At 43.0% G+C, this 24,610-nt stretch overlaps 1 protein-coding gene and 1 long non-coding RNA gene across 3 annotated transcripts; one reads left to right on the top strand and one right to left on the bottom strand.

Moving 5' to 3' along the window:
- Positions 1-5,425: 5,425 nt before the first annotated feature.
- Positions 5,426-7,281, bottom strand: LOC106598676 (uncharacterized). The gene is made up of 3 exons (XR_001327260.2): positions 6,638-7,281; positions 6,311-6,412; positions 5,426-6,206 (listed from the first exon to the last, which is right to left on the bottom strand). It is a non-coding gene; the product is annotated as an uncharacterized lncRNA (long non-coding RNA).
- A 2,891-nt stretch (positions 7,282-10,172) lies between these two features.
- LOC106602209 (ubiquitin carboxyl-terminal hydrolase 37) lies at positions 10,173-16,095 on the top strand. 2 transcript variants are annotated; one of them, XM_045722901.1, is made up of 13 exons: positions 10,173-10,312; positions 10,638-10,985; positions 11,439-11,600; positions 11,901-12,032; positions 12,652-12,784; positions 12,893-13,029; positions 13,182-13,281; positions 13,412-13,491; positions 13,704-13,909; positions 14,119-14,165; positions 14,353-14,434; positions 15,266-15,401; positions 15,471-16,094. In XM_045722901.1, exons 1-13 carry the CDS (start codon positions 10,251-10,253, stop codon positions 15,505-15,507), a joined length of 1,662 nt encoding a protein of 553 aa, XP_045578857.1. In that variant the 5' UTR covers positions 10,173-10,250; the 3' UTR covers positions 15,508-16,094. The 2 variants fall into 2 exon arrangements, with proteins under 2 accessions (XP_045578857.1, XP_045578856.1); XM_045722900.1 differs by having other exon boundaries at positions 15,266-16,095.
- The last annotated feature ends 8,515 nt before the right edge of the window (positions 16,096-24,610 follow it).

The following is a 24,610-nucleotide window of genomic DNA, read 5'->3' as shown; positions in this document are numbered from 1 at the left end:
TTCTCTTCATCAGATGTCACTTCCAGGTATCACAGGTCCATAACGAATGTAGTTTTGTTCAAAAAAGCTCATCATTTATGTCCAAAAATCTCCGTCTTGTTAGCACATGATCTAAGCCCGCCGGACTTCACTTCATGAACGAGGGGAAAAAATATATTTACGTTCGTTCAAACATGTCAAACGTTGTATAGCATAAATCATTAGGGCCTTTTTAACCAGAACATGAATAATATTCAAGGTGGACGAATGCATTCTCTTTTATAACGTATTGGAACGAGGGTACCCAACATGAACTCGCGCGCCAGGTGTCTAATGGGCCATCATCGTTACATGGCTCTTGTTCGGTCAGATCTCCCTCCAGAAGACTCAAAACACTTTGTAAAGGCTGGTGACATCTAGTGGAAGCAATAGGAAGTGCCAAAATATTCCTCAGCCCCTGTGTTTTTCAATGGCATAGGTTTAAAGGTAATACAACACATCAGGTATCCACTTCCTGTCAGAAAATGTCTCAGGGTTTTGCCTGCCAAATGAGTTCTGTTATACTCACAGACACCATTCAAACAGTTTTAGAAACTTTAGAGTGTTTTCTATCCATATATAATAAGTATATGCATATTCTAGTTACTGGGTAGGATTAGTAACCAGATTAAATCGGGTACATTTTTTTATCCAGCCGTGCAAATACTGCCCCCTAGCCCTAACAGGTTAAGGCAGACGCATTGTCCCGGCTGTATGACACAGAGAAGCGGTCCATGGATCCCACTCCCGTCATCCCAGCCTCTTGTTTGGTGGCACCGGTAGTATGGGAGCTGGATGCCGACATTGAGCGGGCGTCACGTTACCCTCCTCTGGTCATCCTGGGATTGGTCGTATGATGCGCTGTCTTAGTGGGAGGTACTGGTGGCCCACCTCAGCTAAGGACGTGAGGGTTTATGTTTCCTCCTGCTCAGGGTGCGCCCAGTGCAAGGCTCCTAGACACCTACCCAGAGGTAAGTTACAACCCTTACCCGTTCCACAACGGACGTGGTCGCACTTGTCGGTGGATTTTATAACCGATCTTCCACCTTCACAAGGTAACACCACAATCCTGGTCGTTGTGGACCGCTTTTCTAAGTCCTGTCATCTCCTCCCTTTGCCCGGTCTCCCTACGGCCCTACAAACTGCAGAGGCGCTGTTTACCCACGTCTTTCGGCACTACGGGTTGCCTGAGGATATATTGTCTGATCGGGGGCCCCCAGTTCACGTGAAGGGTCTGGAAGACGTTCATGGAACGTCTGGGGGTCTCGGTCAGCCTTACCTCAGGTTTTCACCCCGAAAGTAACGGGCAGGTGGAGAGAGTGAACCAGGATGTGGCTAGGTTTCTGAGGTCTTATTGCCAGGACCGGCCAGGGGAGTGGGCGGAGTTTGTGCCCTGGGCAGAAATGGCTCAGAACTCGCTCCGCCACTCCTCCACTAACCTCTCTCCCTTTCAGTGCGTGTTGGGGTATCAGCCGGTTCTGGCCCCTTGGCATCAGAGTCAGACCGAGGCTCCTGCGGTCGACCACTGGTTCCGGCGTGCGGAGGAGACCTGGGATGCCGCTCACGTCCACCTTCAGCGCGCCGTACGACGTCAGAAAGTTGGCGCAGACCGTCACCACAGTGAGGCCCCGGTGTTCGGACCGGGGGACAGGGTCTGGATCTCGAATTGAAACCTGCCCCTCCGCCTGCCCTGCCGGAAGCTGAGTTCGCGGTTTGTGGGGCCGTTTAAAGTCCTGAGGAGATTGAACGAGGTATGTTGTAAACCTGTAGCGCTAGCAGAACGCCTTGCCAATATCCAATGGAAGAACGTGGCGTGAAATACAAAAACCTCAAATGCAATAATTTCAATTTTTCAAACATAGGACTATTTTACACCATTTTAAAGACAAGACTCTCGTTAATCTAACCACATTGTCCGATTTCAAAAAGGCTTTACAGCGAAAGCAAAACATTAGATTATGTTAGGAGAGTACATAGCCAAAAATAATCACACAGCCATTTTCCAAGCAAGCATATATGTCACAAAAACCCAAAACACAGTTAAATGAAGCACTAACCTTTGATGATCCTCATCAGATGACACTCCTAGGACATTATGTTATACAATACACGCATGTTTTTGTTCAATCAAGTTCATATTTATATCAAGCAACAGCTTTTTACATTGGCGTGTTGTCACGCCCTGACCTGAGAGAGCCTTTTTATGTCTCTATTTAGGTTTGGTCAGAGTGTGATTTGGGTGGGCATTCTATGTCCATGTTTCTATGTTTGGGATTTCTTTGTTTCGGCCGGGTATGGCTCTCAATCAGGAACAGCTGTATATCGTTGTTGCTGATTGGGAGTCATACTTAGGCAGCCTGTTTTTCCTTTGGGTTTTGTGGGTAGATGTTTTCTGTATAGCTACTTTGCCTTATGGAACTGTGTAGTCGTTGTTTTGTTTATTTTGTAAGTGTTCACTTTTCTCAATATTAAAAAGATGAGCATTCATATTCCCGCTGCGTTTTGGTCCTGTGTTCACGACGACCGTTACACGTGTGATGTTCAGAAAATGTATTCCCACCGAAAACTTCAGTGAATTTACTAAATTACTCATCATAAACGTTGACAAAATACATAACAATTACTTTAAGAATTATAGATACAGAACTCCTTTATGTAACAGCTATGTCAGATTTTAAAATAGCTTTTCGGCGAAAGCACATTTTGCAATATTCTGAGTACATAGCTCGGCCATCATGGCTAGCTATTTTGACACCCGCCAAGTTCGGGGCACACTAAACTCAGAATTAGTATTAGAAAAATTGGATTACCTTTGCTGATCTTCGTCAGAATGCACTTCCAGGACTGCTACTTCCACAAGAAATGTTGTTTTGTTCCAAATAATCCATAGTTATGTCCAAATACCTCCGTTTTGTTTGTGCGTTCAGGTCACTATCCAAAGCGTAACACGTGAGTGCATTTCGAGACAAAAAAATTCAAAATGTTCCATTACCGTACTTAGAAGCATTTCAAACGCTGTTTAAAATCAATTTGTATGGTATTTTTCTCGTAAAATAGCGATAATATTCCAACCGGACAATTGTGTATTCATTCAAAGAGGAAAATAAAAAAACAGCGTGGTCGCGTGAACGCGCCTATCCAATCTCTTTGTCACCAGGCAGACCACTGAGAAACTGAGCTTCTTTACTCTGCCCAGAGACAGGAGATGCCTCAATTGGCTTTAGAGAGCCAATGGAAGCCTTAGAAAGTGCTACGTAACCCCACAGATACTGTAGTTTCGATAGAGAATCAAAAGAAGAACTACAAATTCTCAGACAGGCCACTTCCTGCTTAGATTTATCTCAGGTTTTTGCCTGCCATATGAGTTATTTTATACTCATATACACCATTCAAACAGTTTTAGAAACTTCAGAGTGTTTTCTATCCAAATCTACTAATAATATGCATATTCTCATTTCTGGTTAAGAGTAGTAACCAGTTTAAATCGGGTACGTTTTTTTTCATCCGGCCGTGTAAATACTGCCCCCTATTTAAAGCTTCCCACAAATTACGGCATTAACCCCTCATTCCATGTGTCTCTCCTCAGGCCGGTGGTGGCTGGCCCGCTCCAGGAGGCCGAGGTGCGGGAGGTTCCTCCGCCCCCTCTGGACATTGAGGGGTGCCCGGCGTATTCCGTTAGATCCATCCTGGATTCGAGACGTCGGGCGAGGGGCCTTCAGTACCTCATGGACTGGGAGGGGTATGGTCCGGAGGAGAGATATTGGGTTCTGGTGGAGGATGTTTTAGATCCTTCTCTGCTACGAGAGTTCCATCGTCTCCGTACGGATCACCCTGCACCTCATCCTCCGGGGCGTCCCCGAGGCCGGTGTCGACACACTGCTGGAGCCGCATGTCGGGGGGGGTTAAAGTTGATTTTGGGGGTTGTCTAAAGACCCCCACCATTGATTATGTTGTTATTAATTTGCTTACGTGCCATTGTACTTATGCTCACTGTATAGCCGAATATTGAGGCCTCTGTGTCTAGCTGTCTGCCAAAACCAGCAGCCCGGCGTATGTGAGAAAAGGTGTGAAAAGGGACTGAGGGTGATAGCGAGACAGCGTCTGTTTTTCTCTGAAACAAGGGCAGATTTGCATACTGCTGAGACAGGTTCTCAGAAACCTTGTGTTAAGAATAACTTGTTCTTTTAGCTGCACATGCAGGGTTTGACATGAGATCATATGAGGTGTGATCTCAGGTATAAGACTCTGTCTTTCTTTTGTTTGGGGCAGAACTCAGGAGAGACATCAGTTGTATGTTTGACTTCTAATTATCTCAATTTTCTATATGCACATTATGAGTATTCCTTATTTGTTAAGTAAATAACGGAGCCCAGAAAAGTGGAACCAACACAACCATTAACATGACTACGGGAAAGAAGAGAGAGAAAGAAAGAGAGAGAGAGAGAAAGAGAGAAAGAGAGAGAGACAGCTATTGTTACACCGCTTTCTCATAGATCCAGTTATGATTTGTGCCACATTTGTCGTCATTCCATGTCTGTACATGGTCAGCTTGTCTATAGTATATCTCAACACAGTCCTCCTGCCCTCTATCATCAGGCTGTCCTGCTCCCCAGTACCTAAACAACACAGAGAACCAGACAGTCAGACACTGTGGTAAAAACATCCTCCTCAATTATACACAGAGTCCTATGTTCTCAGGTTTAAAGACACACTCTGTAAGATGATCATACATTATCAAGAATTGGCCATCAACACATTTATTTCACTCTTTCAGTTACATTTTCATATGTAATTATTAAAAAATTCAAGGCACTCGCACATCTGAGCAATCTTATTTGCAGGTGCATGGCAACAATTGAACAAGATGAAGGAAAAAGGAAACCGCACACTGCTCTTGATAGTATCACTGATATTTAATAAGCTTTACGTTTCGGCCTCACGGCCTTCGTCAGAGCTTTGTAATATGTAATTATTACCTGGTTTCTATAATACATCTATAGTTCTCATTGAATGACATTCATGAGTAGGAACATACATTTTGATGAACATGATTGGAAGCAATTTATCATTGTTTTGTATCTCCATATCACAAGGTAAAATGGTCAAATATCTCCCCCTGTGGTCAGTGGGGTGCCGTCCACTCACTTCCAGGTCCCCTCAGTAACTGAGTCAGTCAGACCAATCCAGGTTCTCATGTGGAGGTTGAAGATAAATGGTCGGTTGTTGAGAAAGATAAAAAAACGGTCACTTAATATATTTTTAAAAACTGCCCACATATTAGTGTACTGATGAAAATACTCAACCTCTCTCACACACCTGTTCCTCTATGCTGTTTATGATCACCAGTTCTGCTCCTCTCTTCCCCCCCCCCCTCTCTCTCTCTCTCCTCACACCTTCCTCTCCTCTCTCACCCCTCCCGCTTTCTCTCCCCCCCTCTCTCTCGCTCCTGTTCCTCTCTGTGGTTTATGATCACCAGCACTGCTTCTCTCGCCTCCCAGGTTCTCTTCTCAGTAGAGAGGAAGTACAAACTGTAGTCAAAGTTTCTCCATCCCTTTTGAAAATGCTGCTCTGTTGTAGAGCAAAGGTGTACACATTGAGAAACATAGTGTAACGGCCATCGTAGTGATTGGACCAAAATGCAGCGGGTTGACTGCTCATCTTAACTTTTATTGAAAAAAAACCGCACGACAGTCTTGCAGGCTACACACAGCAGTGCAAAAACAACTTCCCACAAAGACAGGTGGAAAAAGGGCTACCTAAGTATGACTCCCAATCAGTGACAACGATGTACAGCTGTCCCTGATTGAGAGCCATACCAGGCCAAAACAAAGAAATACAACTCCTAGAAGGGAACGTAAAAATATAAAGACCATACAACTAACCCCAAAATCCCAACAACACAAACCAAACACACCCTGCCACGCCCTGACCAAACTACAATAACAAATAACCCCTTAAACTGGTCAGGACGTGACACATAGCCAGTATCTTCATAAACCCATTGATATATAATTACTGTTGATTTTACTTCTAACAGTTTATATCTCACCTATCACAAAAAGCTTTGCCTCTCTCTTTAGTCAGGTTGTTGTAACTGGTCTGTAGCTGGTCTCTCTCCTTAGTCAGAAGGCTGTTGCTGTCCTGTTGCTGGTCTCTCTCTGTTGAGTCGTGATGATCAATGACTCCATCTGTAAAAGGGAAAAGTTAATCAAACATGTAACTACCATACCATTGATAATTAAGTATGATTAAATAGGCTACATAAGTCTCAGTGACAACATACTAAACTTACAGTAGACAGACAGGCCTATGATCCCAGCCAGTAGGAGAACACACAGCAGCCCCAGACACACTGCAGCAACTCCAGAGGGTCTCTTCCACCACTGAACATGTACTGAATAACACATTAAAGTAAGATCTTTAGTAATGCGTTTTCCTTTATCATCCAGGATTGGGACAAATAAAGCTATAGTTCTATAGGGTAATCTCACTTGTTTAATGTGTGTTTTTTGTGGGGGGTTTTTCCCGCGTTATTTGTAACTTATTTTGTACATAATGTTGCTGCAACCATATCTTACGGCAAAAAGAGCTTCTCAATATCAGGACAGCGATCACTCACCTCGGATTAGACGATGATTTTTTCTATAACAAAGACGACGCACAAGACATTCTCCAAACACCCCACAGGACCGGCATCCCCATTATTTGCATGAGGAAGCGACACAGGTACAGAGGACAAAGAGCCGGATGCCTAGTCAGGACCTGGCGAAGGCGACTGGGAAAGCTGCCTTTACCGTCAATACTACACGCCAACGCGCAATCATTGGACAATAAATTAGACGAGGTACGATCACGAATATCCTACTAACGGGACATCAAAAACGGTAATATCCTATGTTTCACGTAATCGTGGCTGAATGACGACATGGATATTCAGCTAGCGGGATACACGCTGGACTGGCAAGATCGAACAGCACACTCCGATAAGACAAGTGGGGGCGGTCTGTGCATATTTGTAAACAGCTGGTGCACGAAATCTAAGGAAGTCTCTCGCCTGAAGCGGATTATATTGTGATAAATTGCAGGCCAAACTACTTGCCTAGAGAATTCTCAGCTATACTTTTCGTGGCTGTTTATTTACCACCACAGACAGATGCTGGCAATAAGACCACACTCAGTGAGCTGTATTAAGGAAATAAGCAAACAGGAAACCACTCACCCAGAGGCGGCGCTCCTAGTGGCCTGAGACTTTAATGCAGGGAAACTTAAATCAGTTCTTCCAACTTTCTATCAACATGTTAAATGTGCAACCAGACGGAAAACAATTCTAGATCACCTGTACTCCACACACAGAGACGCATATAAAGCTCTCCCTCGCCCTCCATTTGTGTCACGATCGTCTGAAGGAGTAGACCAAGGCGCAGCGTACTTAGAGTTCCACATGTTTAACTTCTCTAGGGTAGGGTGCAGTATTTTGACATCCGGATGAAAGGCGTGCCCAAATTAAACTGCCTGCTACTCAGACTGGGGGTGTTCTTTTCGATTTATTTCTATGTTTGGGATTAAGTATGGTTCCCAATTAGAGGCAGCTGATTATCGTTGTCTCTAATTGGGGATTATACTTAAGGTGTCCCTGTTCCCACCTGCTTTTGTGGGATATTGTTTGTGCTTGTGCTTGTGCTTGTTGCACCACGTAAGTCACATTTCGTTGCTTGTTTATTGTTTTGTTAAGAAGTTTTCACTTAATAAAAGGATGTGGAACTCAAATCACGCTGCGCCTTGGTCCATCCATTATCACGAGCGTGACAATAATATACTTCTTGATATGACTCCCACCAGCCTTAGTTTGATAATATACCACATGATATGACTCCCACCACCCAAATTCTTATTTACAATGACAGCTTAGGAACATTGGGTTAACTGTGGCAAAACCACAGATTTTTACCTTGTCAGCTCAGGCATTCGATCTAGCAACCTTCCGCTTACTGGCCCAACGCTCTAACCATCATGCTACCTGCCGCCCCAACTGGGATGGATCCAGAGGCAAATGTGGCTTACCAGTGAACCTCCAGGTGTTCACCATTAATACTGTGTCCATGACTGATGCAACCTGAAAAAGCATTAAAGACAGAGTTAATGAGTACTTGAGGTCACTGAGAAAGTCTTGACATGGCCTGCTCTCCCTTATGTAAGGAATTAAGCATCTTTGCCATGTTTACCTTGTACTGTAGGCTATGTTTACTTGTTAGACTGCACAGTAGCTTATTAAACATATGCATTTTGAAATAGTAAAAAAGATTATAATAATCAATAACATGTTTCTACCAGAGTGTGTTTTTGGTTGATGGCCAATATTAAATACAGTTAAATGCATGTGTGAATTAAATTGCTTTATTGTTTCATTATTTAAGGCTCCTTTCTCTTCTATGTGCTGGAGTTATTTTAAGAATAAAGTAGGCTAATGAAGGCAACAAATTGTTGCTTTCTGAAACTCCCAAAGTCATCCAATTGTTACAATAGGATTTCAAGCAAAAGCCTACCCGCGTATGGTCAACTATTTCAGCACCGTTTTGTGCTGCTCTGAGACAAGCAAGACTACTTAATAAACATATACATTTAAAAAAAGTAATTCAATAATATATTTATTTTTGTACCACTGTAGATGTTGCAGTCAGTCAGAGATGAGTCCTATTGTAAAGTGTAGCCTAAAGAAAAAAATAGGCAAACTTGCAATGTATTCAAAGCTTAAGTACTCTAAAACCAGATTTGCCCAACCCCTACAAATATATTCATTTATTATTATTATTTTTATTATTATTATAATTGTATAAAAGCCCATTAGATAATAATTTAGAATCCTCTAAATGCAATTAGATCTACTACTGGAATTTGTGGATCTGTATTGATCTGCAAGTATTTTCATTTAGAGATTCCGGTAAACTCTTTGTTTCCTTTCATGTGTCCAACCAATTATTATTGGATTATTCACCATGGCAACCAATGAAATGTTTCTTAGTTAGGTTGGCTTGTTTTCAGAATTCACAGCCTGCTAGCTTGTGAAAAACAAAATGCCTCCAGCTGTCCATCACTACTGTAAATATAAAGAGTGGTTATAGAGGGTGCAACCGGTAAGAGAGAGAGAGGTCGAGAGAGAAAGAGATCGAGAGAGAGGTCGAGAGAGAGAGGTCGAGAGAGAGAGAGAGAGACAGGTCGAAAGAGAGAGAGGTCGAGAGAGAGAGGTCGAGGAAGAGAGAGAGGATTGAAACACACACAGTAAAACGTGTAAATGAGTTCTGAGAGCCGATCTTTTATCGAACGATTAGTTTAATATTAAAAACTGTCAAATGCTTCTCAAAGATGCCCTGTGGTGGTCAAACTAGCACTAACTAGCATTAATGCAACAATGGTTGACACTTAAATAACGTGCCATAGAATTCTGTGGCAGCCCGCAAGTTGTGCTGCAGTATGATGCAACTTTTTAAGGAAGAACCACTGTAGGAGTTGGCAAGACATCATTAAACAGATCTGGGACTCTAGCTAGGGTTGGGTTAAGTTTAGGTAAGAAGAATTGTTTAGGGGTTGGAGTGAGGTTAGAAAACAAAATTCACTCCAGCAACCTTGTGTTATGCCTTCCATTCAACCCCAACTTATCACCTAGCAAGTGTATTTAACTCGCACTGGGCACTGTAAGCTCTGTCCACTGACCATTGAGCTTTATTTGAACCAATCACATTCATTATGTCCTTGAGGCAGAGCTGCCTTTAGGGCAAGATTTGAATATGGAATACTGTCCCTAACCAATCTGGATTGTTGTTTGAGGTTCAGGCTAAATCTCTATCACCTGTTCACATTCTTTTGACCAACCCTTTGTTCATCTGCTGGTGAATAAGAGAAAAAGCATTTAGCATTTCAATATACCAATGACCAATCCACAAACAACATGGAAGCTATCAAAAAACAAGGAAGATGAAGATGAAGGCACTTAAAATGCCTTTATTGTGGTCGTACGTACAATGAAACAACATACAAAAAAATGAATGTAAAAGAAGAAACAGAAAAACAATGGAACATATTATCTCCAATATTGTATGTATACTGCATAACTTTGCTCTTCAATAAAACATATTTGTTCATTGAACAATATATTATAGAATGGGTTGCCAGATGGTGGTGTCATACATGACCGATGACATCACAATGGTCTTTAAGCCAATTTGAACAATGGGTTAATGTGGATATGTATCAGTCTTCATTGGTTATTGACATGGCTTGTTTCTGCTGGTGCAAAAAGGTATGTGTTCAGGTCATTTAATCGATTAACAACTATTTAAATTCTGGAGTAGTATTTTTGTCATAGACCTAATGGGAAGAATAAAAGTAAAAGTACATTCTGATTGACAAATGCATACAAAGTGGACATGAAATGTACATGAAGTTCGGCTTTTGCAAATGTCACTCAATGTAACCTGTCTATACTGTGTTATTTGAGGTTTAGGATAGATAGCTAAGATCCTCCATTTAGGCCTACCTTTTCCTATTCTGATGACCCCCCTCTTCCATTCGCTGGGGATCTGGGAAAAAAAGTATTCAGCACTATCACATTTTCTTGTCAACAGAAAAAACGTCAGAAAGCAAATTCAGTTGATGTGGAGCAGAAGACAAGAAAGAAGGAGTGGCACTTCATCCCCCTCTCCAATTCCATCTGACCGTTCTGAACGGAATGCCTCCGTCACCTCTGACCCTTCACCCTCTGACCAACTCTCCTCCCTCCATCCACCTTCCTCTCCTGTTAAATGTTCCTCTCAGCCTTGCTCTCCTGCTAAACAGCCCTCTGTACCCCGGTCACCTGCCAAACACCCTTCCCCAGTGAAATCCTCTCCAGTGGTGTCCCTCCCTAGTTCTCCCTCTCCTACCAACCCTCTGGACTGTCATGGAGACACCAGCCATGAGGGCACAACAGTCAGGTAATTCAAACAAAAAGTACAGTGCCATCCTAGAGTCTCTTTAGAGAGTTGGGTTTAGAGCTACAAGACCAGGGCCAGTGTTTATCAAGAGAATGAGTGCTAATCTAGGATCAGGTCCTCTCTGTCCATTGTAGTCTGATTTATTATGATCTAAAAGTCAAATATGATCCTAGACCAGACTCCTACTCAGAGACACTTGAAAAACACAGTCCCAGAAAGTTATTTTCCTCAAACTGTAGTTTTAGGCTCTTCTGACCACATCTAGTGGATAAAGAGAGTACTAACCTATTGCCCTGGTCTACTTGGTACACTGCATTTATATGGACAGCAATACATGCGTAACTACTCACTCAGACTGTGTTTATTTACAGTATAGTATTTAATAGAGAGACTGCGTAGAGTGATACGATCTCTGTTTTGGAGGCTTTAGACCTGTTTCACTCCTTCCTCCAGACCTCTGTCTCTTCTGGACCACTCTAGCCCAAGGCCCCAGAGGCCAGTCTCAGCCACCAGAAGCATGAGTCTTCCCAGGGCCAGCTCAGCCACCAGAGGGTCAGAAGAGACCCAGGGGGCCAGAGGAGAACGGGGGGCACTGGTCAACATGGAACTTCTTGGGTAAACCACAACACACCACAAATGCATTGAATATAAGTTCTTTATTGTTTAGAGATCAATGTCTGATGTACTATGGGGATAGGGCTTACTATCAAGCATGTCAGTTTTATTAGATATTTATAAACCCATGAATTATGGCAATCTTGGTCTAAAGGACATCCACTTATCATTTATCCACGACCAAGATGGCTGCCATTATGATCACTTTATAGAGTTATGAAGGTTTATGACATAGGCCACTCTATGTGTCTAGGATATTGTATCTCTATGTGTGTACTGATGGCTGCTTCTTCTTCACAGGTTGCCTAACATTGGCAACACTTGCTTGCTTAATGCCACCCTGCAGTGCCTCCTGGTCCTGCCTTCCTTCTCAAAGGAAATCCTGCACCAGGAACAACTCTGGAGCTCCTCCCCCTTCTCCAACCTGCTCAGGTAAGGGAAGGATCAAAAGCAGACACTCCCCCACACAACCATTATTTGTGGTCTTAAAGTAAAGAAGGGACACACTCTTTTCACGCCACTTCTATAGAAAGTGATTGTCGTAGCAGGTTAGGAAAGCATTTTCACTAATCCTAACCCTTTTCCTAACCTTAACCACTTCATATTCTGCTGTGTATTGTATTTTGGGTTTGTTTGCCAGTTTCTTTTTGATCAAATCTTCATAACCAAGAGGAACAACAATGACACAATGATTATGATGTAGGCATTTGTAAGCCTATTTGGAAAGTGTAGAATGACAACATTGCCCATAATGCTCATTGACTGAACATTCCACACTACCGTGGGAAATTTGGTAGCTTTTTAAAATGCTCTGGAATTGAGAGTAGTATCCAAACCAAATATCTTAGGAGAATAATCAACACATTTTTGTTGTTTTGCTTCATTATCCGTCCTCAAAGGTGAAATTGCATTGAATTGAATGAATAATTTCTAATGATGAGGTGCCGTTAGATAAAACATATTTGGATATACTCATCTGCCTCTTCAGGCATAAGGCAGTAGGTTGACACCATCCAGTCAGCTGCTAATTTACTCTCTGTCTCCCCTACAGGTGTCTGTCTGATGTGTACCGTTCGAGTCTACCTGACAGTGGGGCAAACCAGACCTCAAAAGCAGACCTCATGTGGAAGGTCAAGTACTCCTTGTCAGGATATGATTTTAAATATCTGGGGGACACGCAACAGGTAACTGAGGCACTACTCTCTTGTGTACGTGCGCTTCTTTTGCAAGGGTTGATTTTATCTTCATCATTTGCTTTTATCTTGGTATGTTTCTTTCTCTCCTCATCATAGGACGCACACGAGTTACTTGTGAACATGCTGTGTCAGCTGAAGGAGGAGGGCATGATATTGAAGACACTCGGGGTGAGCTATACCTGCCCTGTTTCCCAGCTGGAGTTCCAGCTTGTGTCGGTGCGAACATGTACCAGGTAAGAGCTCCCATTGGTTGTAATGTATCTACTGAGAACATGATCTTTCTACAAATAATATTGCAAAACACATGGCATAAAATAAACATTGTAGACACCTGAAACAGAAACAGACTTGATGCATTTTACTTCTCTTTGTCCTGCTTCTGAAGGTGTGGGCGCGAGTCTTCCACCAGAGAGGACTACAACCACTTCTCATTGGACTTAAGCCCTGAGCGCACCTTGCTGAGTAGCCTAGCACTCACTTTCAAAGTCAGCACTTAGGGCTCAGACCTGCATGTAGAGACTAACACCCAGGGCAAGCTGCCCACTGCCTCAGAATACGCTATCTTATTATTGTAGTGGTATCATTCATTTTGTAATGCTTTTGTTTCTAACCCAGGGTGAAAAGGTTGAATTCAAATGTGAGGGCTGTAAAGGACTCCACGCCACAAAGTTGGAGCTTTTCCACACACTGCCTCTGTGAGTTTTCCCTTTATAACCTCTCATAGGACTAGCAGTGTGTAATGAAATGAGTGGTCATTGTGTTCTGAGCCTGTAGGAGTGGTTACCTTCCTGAGCAGGTTTTAGGACTTAGGGATGAGCACCACCGAACACATTTCACTCATCTGTTATTTTGTTGACTGGTTTCATCATCTATCTGTTCATCTCTCTTCCTCTCTGTCTCTGGGCAGTGTGCTGGTTCTGCATCTGAAGAGGTTTGGAGGACCTGAGGGGTTCGAGAAGCTGGAGGCTCCTCTTTTGTTTCCTTCGGAGCTGAGTCTCTCCACCCTCTGTGGGGACATGGTGCCACACCTGCACAGTGCCAGCCCACAGGACCTCACCAACCAAGTCTCCAGCCCACCTGGAGAGGCCAAAGACAGCGCCCTCTACTGTTCAGGTAGGTCATGGCACCATAACGCTATTCTTGCTCCAACACAACACAAACCACCCACTCCCAAAATGGTCCTGCTGACGAGAAGCTGGAAGCTGCAATTAAAATATTTTCTCAGACATCTTTAGTGATGTATTGGAGCCGTTTCAGTCCAGAGCATTTCAGACAAGTGACCACGTTCTCACAGCTCTTCATATGTATATTTGACCCCTCAGATTCAAATGACCAGGAACCAGGGAAAGTGCTACTGACAGCCTCAGTGGTGAGAAGAGAGAGAGAGATAGAGTGAAACCAGTGAAAAATAAGTTATGACAGAACACTGAGATAGTTATGAGGAGAACACAATGTAGTAGACCTCCTGTAGTAGACTAGTACTGTAGTAGACTGTAGACAGTGTGGTGGACTGTAGAGGAAATGACAGTCCCATGATCACATGTGTTTTCTTACAGAAGCAGCAGCCAGTGAAGTCAGTGAATGGTTACTACCAGCTGACTGGTGTAGTCTCTCATTTGGGAGGCTCCGCAAACTCCGGTAAGTAAATACCTTAAAACACACACATGCAGATGCACAATACATATGACATCAGCTGAATTCCAAATCACTCCCTTCTCCTCAGCTCTTAATTTGCATGTTCACGTGTGCCTCTGCCGTATACACAAGCATCCCAAAGCTGAGGGAGTGAATATTATCAAGGGTGAAGGCCAGGGATCATCAACTAGATTCAGCCTCGAGTCCATTTTATTTCTTAGCCAGATGGGCCGGGGTATGGAACAAAATTACAAATTATTTGTAGACCGCAAATTGACCATAAGAAGGGCAAACAGATATTATATTTGACTCATTTCAAACCTTGCTTACATTTGTTTACAGTCACATATATCTATTGTGCGTGGGAATACTTTGAAACAGATTTCCAAAATGATAATCACTTGGAGCTGATTTGCTGCTTTTTTTTTGTCTTTTAACAATTACATTTTATTTGTTCAGAAAACATGGGGGGCCAAATAAAATCACCCTTGGGCCAGATTTGTCCCATGGGCCACCATTTGGGGAACCCTGGTGTAGGGAATAATTAGACCCTCCAATAGCCACTTCGGCCAAGCGTGCAAGACTGCAGGCTTCAGAGTGAAGTGTCAACCCGACAAGCACTGCAATATGTTTAGAGTTTGCGCAGTTAAATTCAAAAGAATGTAGAGGCATGCCTAATTATATGCTACGTGTATTTGTTTATCTCTGATTTCAAAACTTGACACATGTAACAGATAAAATATCTCCCAAATTAACTGTTTAACTGTTACAACACACTCTATTACCCACAAAAGCCTGACCTTTGACCTCTAGTCTGTCTTCCTTGTTCCACAGGACACTACATTAGTGACATCTTGAATGCCAGTGGAAACTGGTTCTGCTGTAACGACAGCCAGGTGTCAATGTCCAATGAAGCCACTGTGCTGAGGACCAGAGCCCGGAGTGCCTACATGCTCTTCTATATGTTCAGGTACTGCTTTCTCTCACCATCTATATTCTTGTGTTGCTATATATGTGTACGGTTCCTTTCACCCTACAGGGCAAGAGAGCGGGAGGCCCCAGCACACAGGGCCTAACTGGGCCACCTGCACCAGCCCCAGCCTAAACAGGGGCAGCACCTGGACCGGCCTCCAAACACTCAGACATGCCTCAACAGGGGTAGTACCAGGCCCAGCCTCAAAAACCCCAGCCCAGCCTCAACATGTGAAGAACCAGGCCCAGTCTCAACATGGACAGAACAAGACCCAGCCCCAACACCCTCAGACCTGCCTCAACAGGTGCAGCACTCGGCTCAACTTCAATCATGCGGCTCAAGGGAGACTTGCTCTTCATCAGTAGCATGAACATTCTTTCAGTAGCTCATGTCATAAATGCCTGCCCTTGATTTGACTACTTCACCTAATGTATAAAGCTCATGTAAAAAAACATAAAGTATACACACTAAATGTAGTACACATGTAAATGTGGTGGATAGAGTGTGTGATTATTTAGAGGGTATAACATCCCTTCTATTTGGTTTGGTTTGAAATCCTCCTGTTGTGAAATACACTGTGGTGTATAACTTCTTATTCAGCATGGTCAGACTGGATGACCTGCAATATTCAACATTGATCCAGGTCCCCAGCATGTCAGGAGATGACTTGTGTATGCCATGCAATCTTAATAAAGATAAACACATTTAAGATGACTCCCACCAGTCTTAGTGTGATAATATACTACATGATATGACTCCCACCAGTCTTCGTTTATAATATAATACATGATATGACTCCCACCAGCCTTAGTTTGATAATATAATACATGATAAGACACACCAGCCTTAGTTTGATAATATACTAAATTATATGACTCTCACCAGTCTTAGTTTGATAATATAATACATGTTATGACTCCCACCAGTCTTTGTTTGGTAATATAATACATGATATGACTCCCATCAGTCTAAGTTTGATAATATAATACATTATATGACTCCCACCAGCCTTAGTTTGATACTATACTACATGATATGACTCCCACCAGTCTTAGTTTGATAATATAATACAGGATATGACTCCCACCAGTCTTAGTTTGATAATATAATACATGATATGACTATATATCATGCTATATGATGTACGTGTGAATTTACAGGGTCACAATTTTGGATCTGCTAAAATAAATTTGGATCCTGTTAATTGACATATACACTACATATATCCTGACCGAGTTTACAGCACCACCAGCCTTCAAATGGAGAACACATTATGGATCTCACTCTATGACTGGTGGTGGAGGGGGAAGTTGTCCCTAAACACTGATCTTGGGTCAGTTTTGTATTTCCACCACAAATGGTTCAGGTTAGGATTGGGGGAGAGAAACCTGATCCTAGATCTGTGGCTAGGGGAAACTTCCCCCCAGAGTGTGACCGGCCACCAACGGCCATATAGGGATCTTTCTATCTGTGCTGTCTGTGAAGAGTTACTCAGAATGAAAATGCAGAAGTTCTGAAAATATCTCCATAGTTTCAGTTTGACAGATTTAAGAGAATAGAAAGAAGAATTTAAAAAACTTCACCTGTTTAATGACAAGAAGTTCATATTTCCACCCTGTCTTTTAGTACAGCATAACATATACATACTGGTTACATCTAATGACACAACTCTCTCTGCACTGATTCCACTGTTCCACATGACATCTACCTACATGAACTATTATACAACTCTATAGCTCTACTCTATTGCACAGGAGGAGAGAAAGCATCACACAGATCCTTAGATACAGGGACAGAGTCAAAGGTGGCCCTCTGGTTGATGTAGTACTAACTACAGGTACATCTGTAGTGTTAGTGACAGAGACCTGGGTGGATGTAGAACTAACTACAGGTACAGCTGTAGTGTTGGTGACAGAGACCTGGGTGGATGTAGTACTAACTACAGGTACAGCTGTAGTGTTGGTGACAGAGACCTGGGTGGATGTAGTACTAACTACAGGTACAGCTGTAGTGTTGGTGACAGAGACCTGGGTGGATGTAGTACTAACTACAGGTACATCTGTAGTGTTGGTGACAGGTAGTACTAACTACAGGTACAGCTGTAGTGTTGGTGACAGAGACCTGGGTGGATGTAGTACTAACTACAGGTACAGCTGTGATGTTGGTGACAGATACCTGGGTGGATGTAGTACTAACTACAGGTACAGCTGTAGTGTTGGTGACAGAGACCTGGGTGGATGTAGTACTAACTACAGGTACAGCTGTAGTGTTGGTGACAGAGACCTGGGTGGATGTAGTACTAACTACAGGTACAGCTGTAGTGTTGGTGACAGAGACCTGGGTGGATGTAGTACTAACTACAGGTACAGCTGTAGTGTTGGTGACAGAGACCTGGGTGGATGTAGTACTAACTACAGGTACAGCTGTAGTGTTGGTGACAGAGACCTGGGTGGATGTAGTACTAACTACAGGTACAGCTGTGATGTTGGTGACAGATACCTGGGTGGATGTAGTTTTAACTACAGGTACAGCTGTAGTGTTTGTGACAGAGACCTAGGTGGATGTAGTACTAACTACAGGTACAGCTGTAGAGTTGGTGACAGAGACCTAGGTGGACGTAGTACTAACTACAGGTACAGCTGTAGTGTTGGTGACAGAGACCTGGGTGGACGTAGTACTAACTACAGGTACAGCTGTAGTGTTGGTGACAGAGACCTGGGTGGATGTAGTACTAACTACAGGTACAGCTGTAGTGTTGGTGACAGAGACCTGGGTGGACGTAGTACTAACTACAGGTACAGTTGTAGTGTTGGTGACAGAGACCTGGGTGGATGTAGTACTAACTACAGGTACAGCTGTAGTGTTGGTGACAGAGACCTGGGTGGACGTAGTACTAACTACAGGTACAGCTGTAGAGTTGGTGACAGAGACCTGGGCTCAGTTTCCCAAAAGCATATTAAGACTAAGTTCATCTTAGAACAATAGGATCCTATGGTATTAATGATAGACTTAGACTTAAGATGCTCTTGGGAAACCGGCCCTGGGATGTAGAGCTCACAACCACTCCCACAGAGTCCCACTGAGCACATTGACACACCCACGTTGCCTGCCCTGTCCACTACCACCGTCTCTACCTTCTTTGAACAGCAGGTAGCTTTGTAGGCCACCCGGGTCACATTCTTGGCCCTGGGGCCCACCTCTGTAGAAGTGTTGAGGGTCCTGTTACCCTGGCATAGGGTGACTTAGACGATGCCCGTCTCTTTGACATCTTCGGTTAGGTTGGCAGAGAGCTGCCAGTTTGTGGAGCTGCATGCTAATGGTAAGTCAGAGGAGACCACTGAGGTACAATAACAACTGGAGACTGCGTCCAAGATGTCCGCCCGTTGTTATCAAGGTAATCATGTTGGCATAATCAGATCTATGGGCGTCTATATCCCGGGTGCATCTGGTTTACACAGCCCAACATCACATGTTCACTAGCACTCAGGGAAAAGTGTTAGCAGCAACAATGTCATTAAGTCATCCAAAAACATGCCAGACATTGGATGAATATAAAATGTTTTTTTTAAATCGGCCTCAACAACAAATATTTCAATAATTCAATGGCTGTTTTGTGCACAAATGTGATGACTAAAGTGTCTTATTTGGAATTTTCTAATTTCGATTCTCAATGTGGCCGTGTTTGGAAAATTGTCTTTCTGGGCCGAGCCTCCGTTAAACTGCAGTACCTAAACAAAACTATTGGAGTAATCGAAACGTTGGAGGAGAAGCCTGGTAGTCCGCACTGGGAGAAGAAAAATCTGTCACCTGGAGAGAGGAAGGAAGGGAAGGAGAAGGGAGGGGAGAGAGAGAGCAAGAGCTAATGTAGCTGATAACAACTGGTAGCTTACAGCAACCAATTCCGTTCAAATCAGTGGCTGTGAGGGAGAGAGGATATGAAAAAAGGAGGCCTTTTTAGAGTTTTGAAACAAGACACTTACTTTTCTGACAACAGACAGGGTTACATCCGTCCTGACGGGATGCTGACGGGCGCCATGAGGCTCACCGTACCGTTGGCTGCACCGCCCCTAGTCACTATGGAGATGCTGGCAGGGAAGGAAGAAGTGAATCTGCGATCGTTGGTGGCTCGGACAGTAAAGGTTCCTCAGGTTCAGTTGGCCGTGTCTACGGTGAAGGGGACTGAAATGGTGGAAAACTATGGACAAATCACAGCTTAGACTCTGATGGGTTAAGTACTAGTAGTATTGATAAATGAGGCCTCAAGGCTCTGTTGGTACAGTCCTGTCTACTGTCTGTCCAGTTTTTAGTCTTGGTCGAGATGTAGTATCAACCTTCAAAATCATCTCTCTCCCTCTGTAGCTGGTCTCTCTCTTCAGTTAGGGTGTTGTAACTGATCTGTAGCTGGTTTCTCTTCAGTTAAGTTGTTGTAACTGGTCTCTCTCCTCAGGCAGGTTGTTGTAACTGGTCTGTGGCTGGCCTTTCTGCAGATGTGTCGTGGTGCTGATCTCACTGTTCCCCCAGTGTGTCTGCACTGATGTAGCTATCCACTATCCTCTCCTCCATTTCACCTCTGTCAAACCTTATTGGTCATATCTGGCTTGGTATAGATGGACTCAGACATTTTCGACAATGTTTTCTGACTACAGCTACAGTGTCTTAAAGCAGAGTTTCTCAAACTCAGTCCTGGGGCCCCCCTTAGTGAACATTTTGGTTGTTGCCGTAACACTACACAGCTTATTCAAATAACCAACTCATCATCAAGCTTTGATGATTCAAATCAGCTGTGTAGTGCTAGGGTAAAAAACTAAACGTTCCCCCAGAGGAGGCCACCAGTACCGAGTGTCTGAGTCCAAAGCTGGTTATAGTTGGGGACAGTTTCTTCTTCTATTCACTTTTTTATCTGATTCCTGAGTAACTTCCTGGTCTACTGGGGGAAGTTCCACCCACATACTGGGAAGCACCACAAACATAGGCACAGACACATGCATACACACTGTGGCACACCTCTTCAAAGTTAGGAGCGTTTGTCACAAATTAAGTGGGAAACTGTCACCAAAGTCAGCCCAGAATGAAAGTTCTTTCGAACATGACAGTACCTGTGTGTTTGTTTCGCTGTCCTGGTCCACCCAGGCCGCAGGTAAGGTCAAGGATAGCAGGGTTCGGTACACAAATCTGGTTCTCGGTAGGTCCAGGTCTAAACACCAACAGATAAGTCCAAAACAGTCCAGCTCGTACACGGTAAATCCAGCCAATGTAGATTGTCTCTTTCTCTATGGTTCATAGATCCTTCCCGCCCTCTCTCTCTCTCTTCCTGGTTTTTCTTGACCTTTTATCTGTGGGTCGGCTCCACCTTCTGAGGGTTCCCCTTGCTTCTGGGAATTGTAGTTTTGGCAGTCGGCCATTTTGTGATCTGTAGTTCTGATCGGGGTGGCCATTTTAGTGATCGGGCAGAGCCCGTTTATTAGTTCTGCCCTCACATATCTGCCATTTATCACTCGACCCCCTTCTTTGCCACAACATCCACACCTTAACATACACACTATACACACACGTACACATGGAATTTGTGTTGTAGATATGTGGTAGTAGAGTAGGGACCTGAGGGCACACACTTCATGTGTTGGGAAATCTGTTGTGAATGTTTTGTAATGTTTTTAAAATTGTATAACTGCCTTAATTTTGCTGGACCCCAGGAGGAGTAGCTGATGCCTTGGCAGGAACTAATGGGGATCCTTAATAAACCCCAGGAAGAGTAGCTGCTGCCTTGCCAGGAACTAATGGGGATCCATAATGAACCCCAGGAGGAGTAGCTGCTGCCTTGGCAGGAACTAATAGGGATCCATAATAAATACAAAAACATAGACCAGACACACACACCCTCTAATATGGTCTCTTAATACTCTATATCACTGATTAACATATTGGATGTATACATCTTGTTGGGGCTAGGGGGCAGTATTTTCATGGCCGTATAAAAAACATACCCGATTTAAACTGGTTACTACTCTTGCCCAGAAACGAGAATATGCATATTATTAGTAGATTTGGATAGAAAACACACTGAAGTTTCTAAAACTGTTTGAATGGTGTCTGTGAGTATAACAGAACTCATATGGCAGGCAAAAACCTGAGAAGATTCCAAGCAGGAAGTGGCCTGACTGCGAATTTGTAGTTCTTCTTTCTAGTCCCTTTCGAAACTACAGTATCTGTAGGGTTACGCGGCACTTTCTAAGGCTTCCATTGGCTCTCTAAAGCCTACAGAAAGTGGATTGAGGCGTCTCCTGTCTCTGGGCAGATAATAGTAGCACAGTTTGTCAGTGGTCTGTTGTCAGTGGTCTGCCTGGTGACAAAGAGATTGGAGATGCGTGGTTCCGCGACCATGCTGATTTTTCTTTTCCTCTTTGAATGAATACACTATTGTCCGGTTGGAATATTATCGCTATTTTACGAGAAAAATACCATAAAAATTGATTTTAAACAGCGTTTGACATGCTTCTAAGTACGGTAAAGGAACATTTTGAATTTTTTTGGCTCGGTATGCGCTCGCCCATTACCTTTTGGATAGTCACCTGAACGCACGAACAAAACGGAGGTATTTGGACATAACTATGGATTATTTTGAACAAAAACAACATTTCTTGTGGAAGTAGCAGTCCTGGGAGTGCATTCTGATGAAGAACAGCAAAGGTAATCAAATTTCTCTTATAGTAATTCTGAGTATAGTGAGCACCAAACTTGGTGGGTGTCAAATTAGCTAGCCTGTGATGGCCGAGCTGTCTACTCAGAATATTGCAAAATGTGCTTTCGCCTAAAAGCTATTTTAAAATCGGACACCACGATTGCATAAAGGAGTTCTGTATCTATAATTCTTAAAATAATTGTTATGTATTTTGTGAACGTTTATCGTGAGTAATTTAGTAAATTCACTGGAAATTTGCGGTGGGTATGCTAGTTCTGAACATCACATGCTAACGTAAAAAGCTGTTTTTTTATATAAATATGAACTTGATTGAACAAAACATGCATGTATTGTATAACATAATGTCCTAGGAGTGTCATCTGATGAAGATCATCAAAGGTTAGTGCTGCATTTAGCTGTGGTTTTGGTTTTTATGACATATATGCTTGCTTTGAAAATGGCTGTGTGATTATTTTTGGCAAGCTACTCTCCTGACATAATCTAATGTTTTGCTTTCGCTGTAAAGTCTTTTTGAAATCGGACAATGTGGTTAGATTAACGAGAGTCTTGTCTTTAAAATGGTGTAAAATAGTCATATGTTTGAGAAATTGAAGTTATAGCATTTTTTAGGTATTTGTATTTCGCGCCACGCTCTACCATTGGATATTGGTGAGGCGTTGGGCTAGCGGAACGTCTGTCCCTAGCTAGTCTTTGTTCTCCACTTCCCCTCTATGATCTATAATGTCCTGGTATGAGAGTGTCCTGTCCATCATCACAAATAGCAAGTCCCATTCCCTGGACAGGAGGACTGTGTTGAGATATACTCTGGACAAGATGACCATGTAGAGACATGGAATGATTTATATTGTGCTGCAGAAAATGGTTTAACAATAATCACTGTAACAATCTCTCACATACACACAAGTATACACACAAGTACGCACACTAGTATGCCAACTTGTTCTATTTTTTTAATTAGTATAGCCACAACTACCCATGTCATTTTGTTGATACTTCCCTAGAGTTAACACCTACAGTACAGCAGTCACACAGACAGAGACACACAGATGACTCAGAGACAAAGACATCACTAGAAGCAGAGACTTAACGTATAGAGGGCTTGCAGTTGATGTACGACACCTCCTGACGGCCATTTTGGAAGACCACCACATTAATTCTAGAAGCAGAGACTTAATGTATAGTAGACCTACATAGAAAGAAAGACCCAGGTATTGTTAAAGATGTCAAAGGTCATCTATGCTGAGCCAGATATGAACAAGAAGGTCAAGTTTGGCAGAGGTGAGATGGAGGAGAGGATTGTGGATATTTACAGTGGGGGAAAAAAGTATTTGAGCCCCTGCTGATTTTGTACGTTTTCCCACTTACAAAGAAATGATCAGTCTATAATTTTAATGGTAGGTTTATATGAACAGCGAGAGACAGAATAACAACAAAAAATCCAGAAAAACGCATGTCAAAAATGTTATGAAATGATTTCCATTTTAATGAGGGAAATAAGTATTTGACCCCTCTGCAAAACATGACTTAGTACTTGGTGGCAAAACCCTTGTTGGCAATCACAGAGGTCAGACGTTTCTTGTAGTTGGCCACCAGGTTTGCACACATCTCAGGAGGGATTTTGTCCAGCTCCTCTTTGCAGATCTTCTGACGTTTGGCAACTCGAACCTTCAGCTCCCTCCACAGATGTTCTATGGGATTAAGGTCTGGAGACTGGCTAGGCCACTCCAGGACCTTAACTTGTTAAGGCCAGATAAAAAACGTACCCGATTTAATCTGATTATTACTCCTGCCCAGAAACTAGAATATGCATATAATTATTAGCTTTGGATAGAAAACACTCCAAAGTTTCTAAAACTGTTTGAATGGTGTCTGTGAGTATAACAGAACTCATTTGGCAGGCCAAAACCTGAGAAGATTCCAAACAGGAAGCACGCTCTCTGACTATTTCTTGGCCTTCTTGATCATCTGTATCCAAAACAGGGGATCTCTGCTGTAACGTGACATTTTCTAATGCTCCCATAGGCTCTCAGAAGGCACCAGGACGTTGAATGATGACTTTGCAGGCCATGGCTGAAAAACAGTAGCGCATTTGGATAGTGGTCGATCTGAGAACAATGAGACTGGGGGCGCGTGCACGAGCCGACTCCATGTTTACATTTTTTCGTCTTTGAACGAAAACAGGGTTTCCCGGTCGGAATATTATTGCTTTTTTAAGAGAAAAATCGCATAAAAATAGATTTTAACCTGTTGGGGCTAGGGGGCAGTATTTGCACGGCCGGATAAAAAACGTACCCGATTTAATCTGGTTACTACTACTGCCCAGTAACTATAATATGCATATAATTATTGGCTTTGGATATAAAACACCCTAAAGTTTCTAAAACTGTTTGAATGGTGTCTGTGAGTATAACAGAACTAATTTGGCAGGCCAAAACCTGAGAAGACTCCTTACAGGAAGTGGCCTGTCTGACCATTTCTTGCCCTCCTTGATCATCTCTAACAAATA

Source organism: Salmo salar, chromosome ssa08 (genome assembly GCF_905237065.1).
Source record: "Salmo salar chromosome ssa08, Ssal_v3.1, whole genome shotgun sequence".
Lineage (NCBI taxonomy): Eukaryota > Metazoa > Chordata > Actinopteri > Salmoniformes > Salmonidae > Salmo > Salmo salar.
The sequence above is the reverse complement of the archived record's forward strand: the minus strand, read 5'-3'. Positions and strand labels throughout refer to the sequence as shown.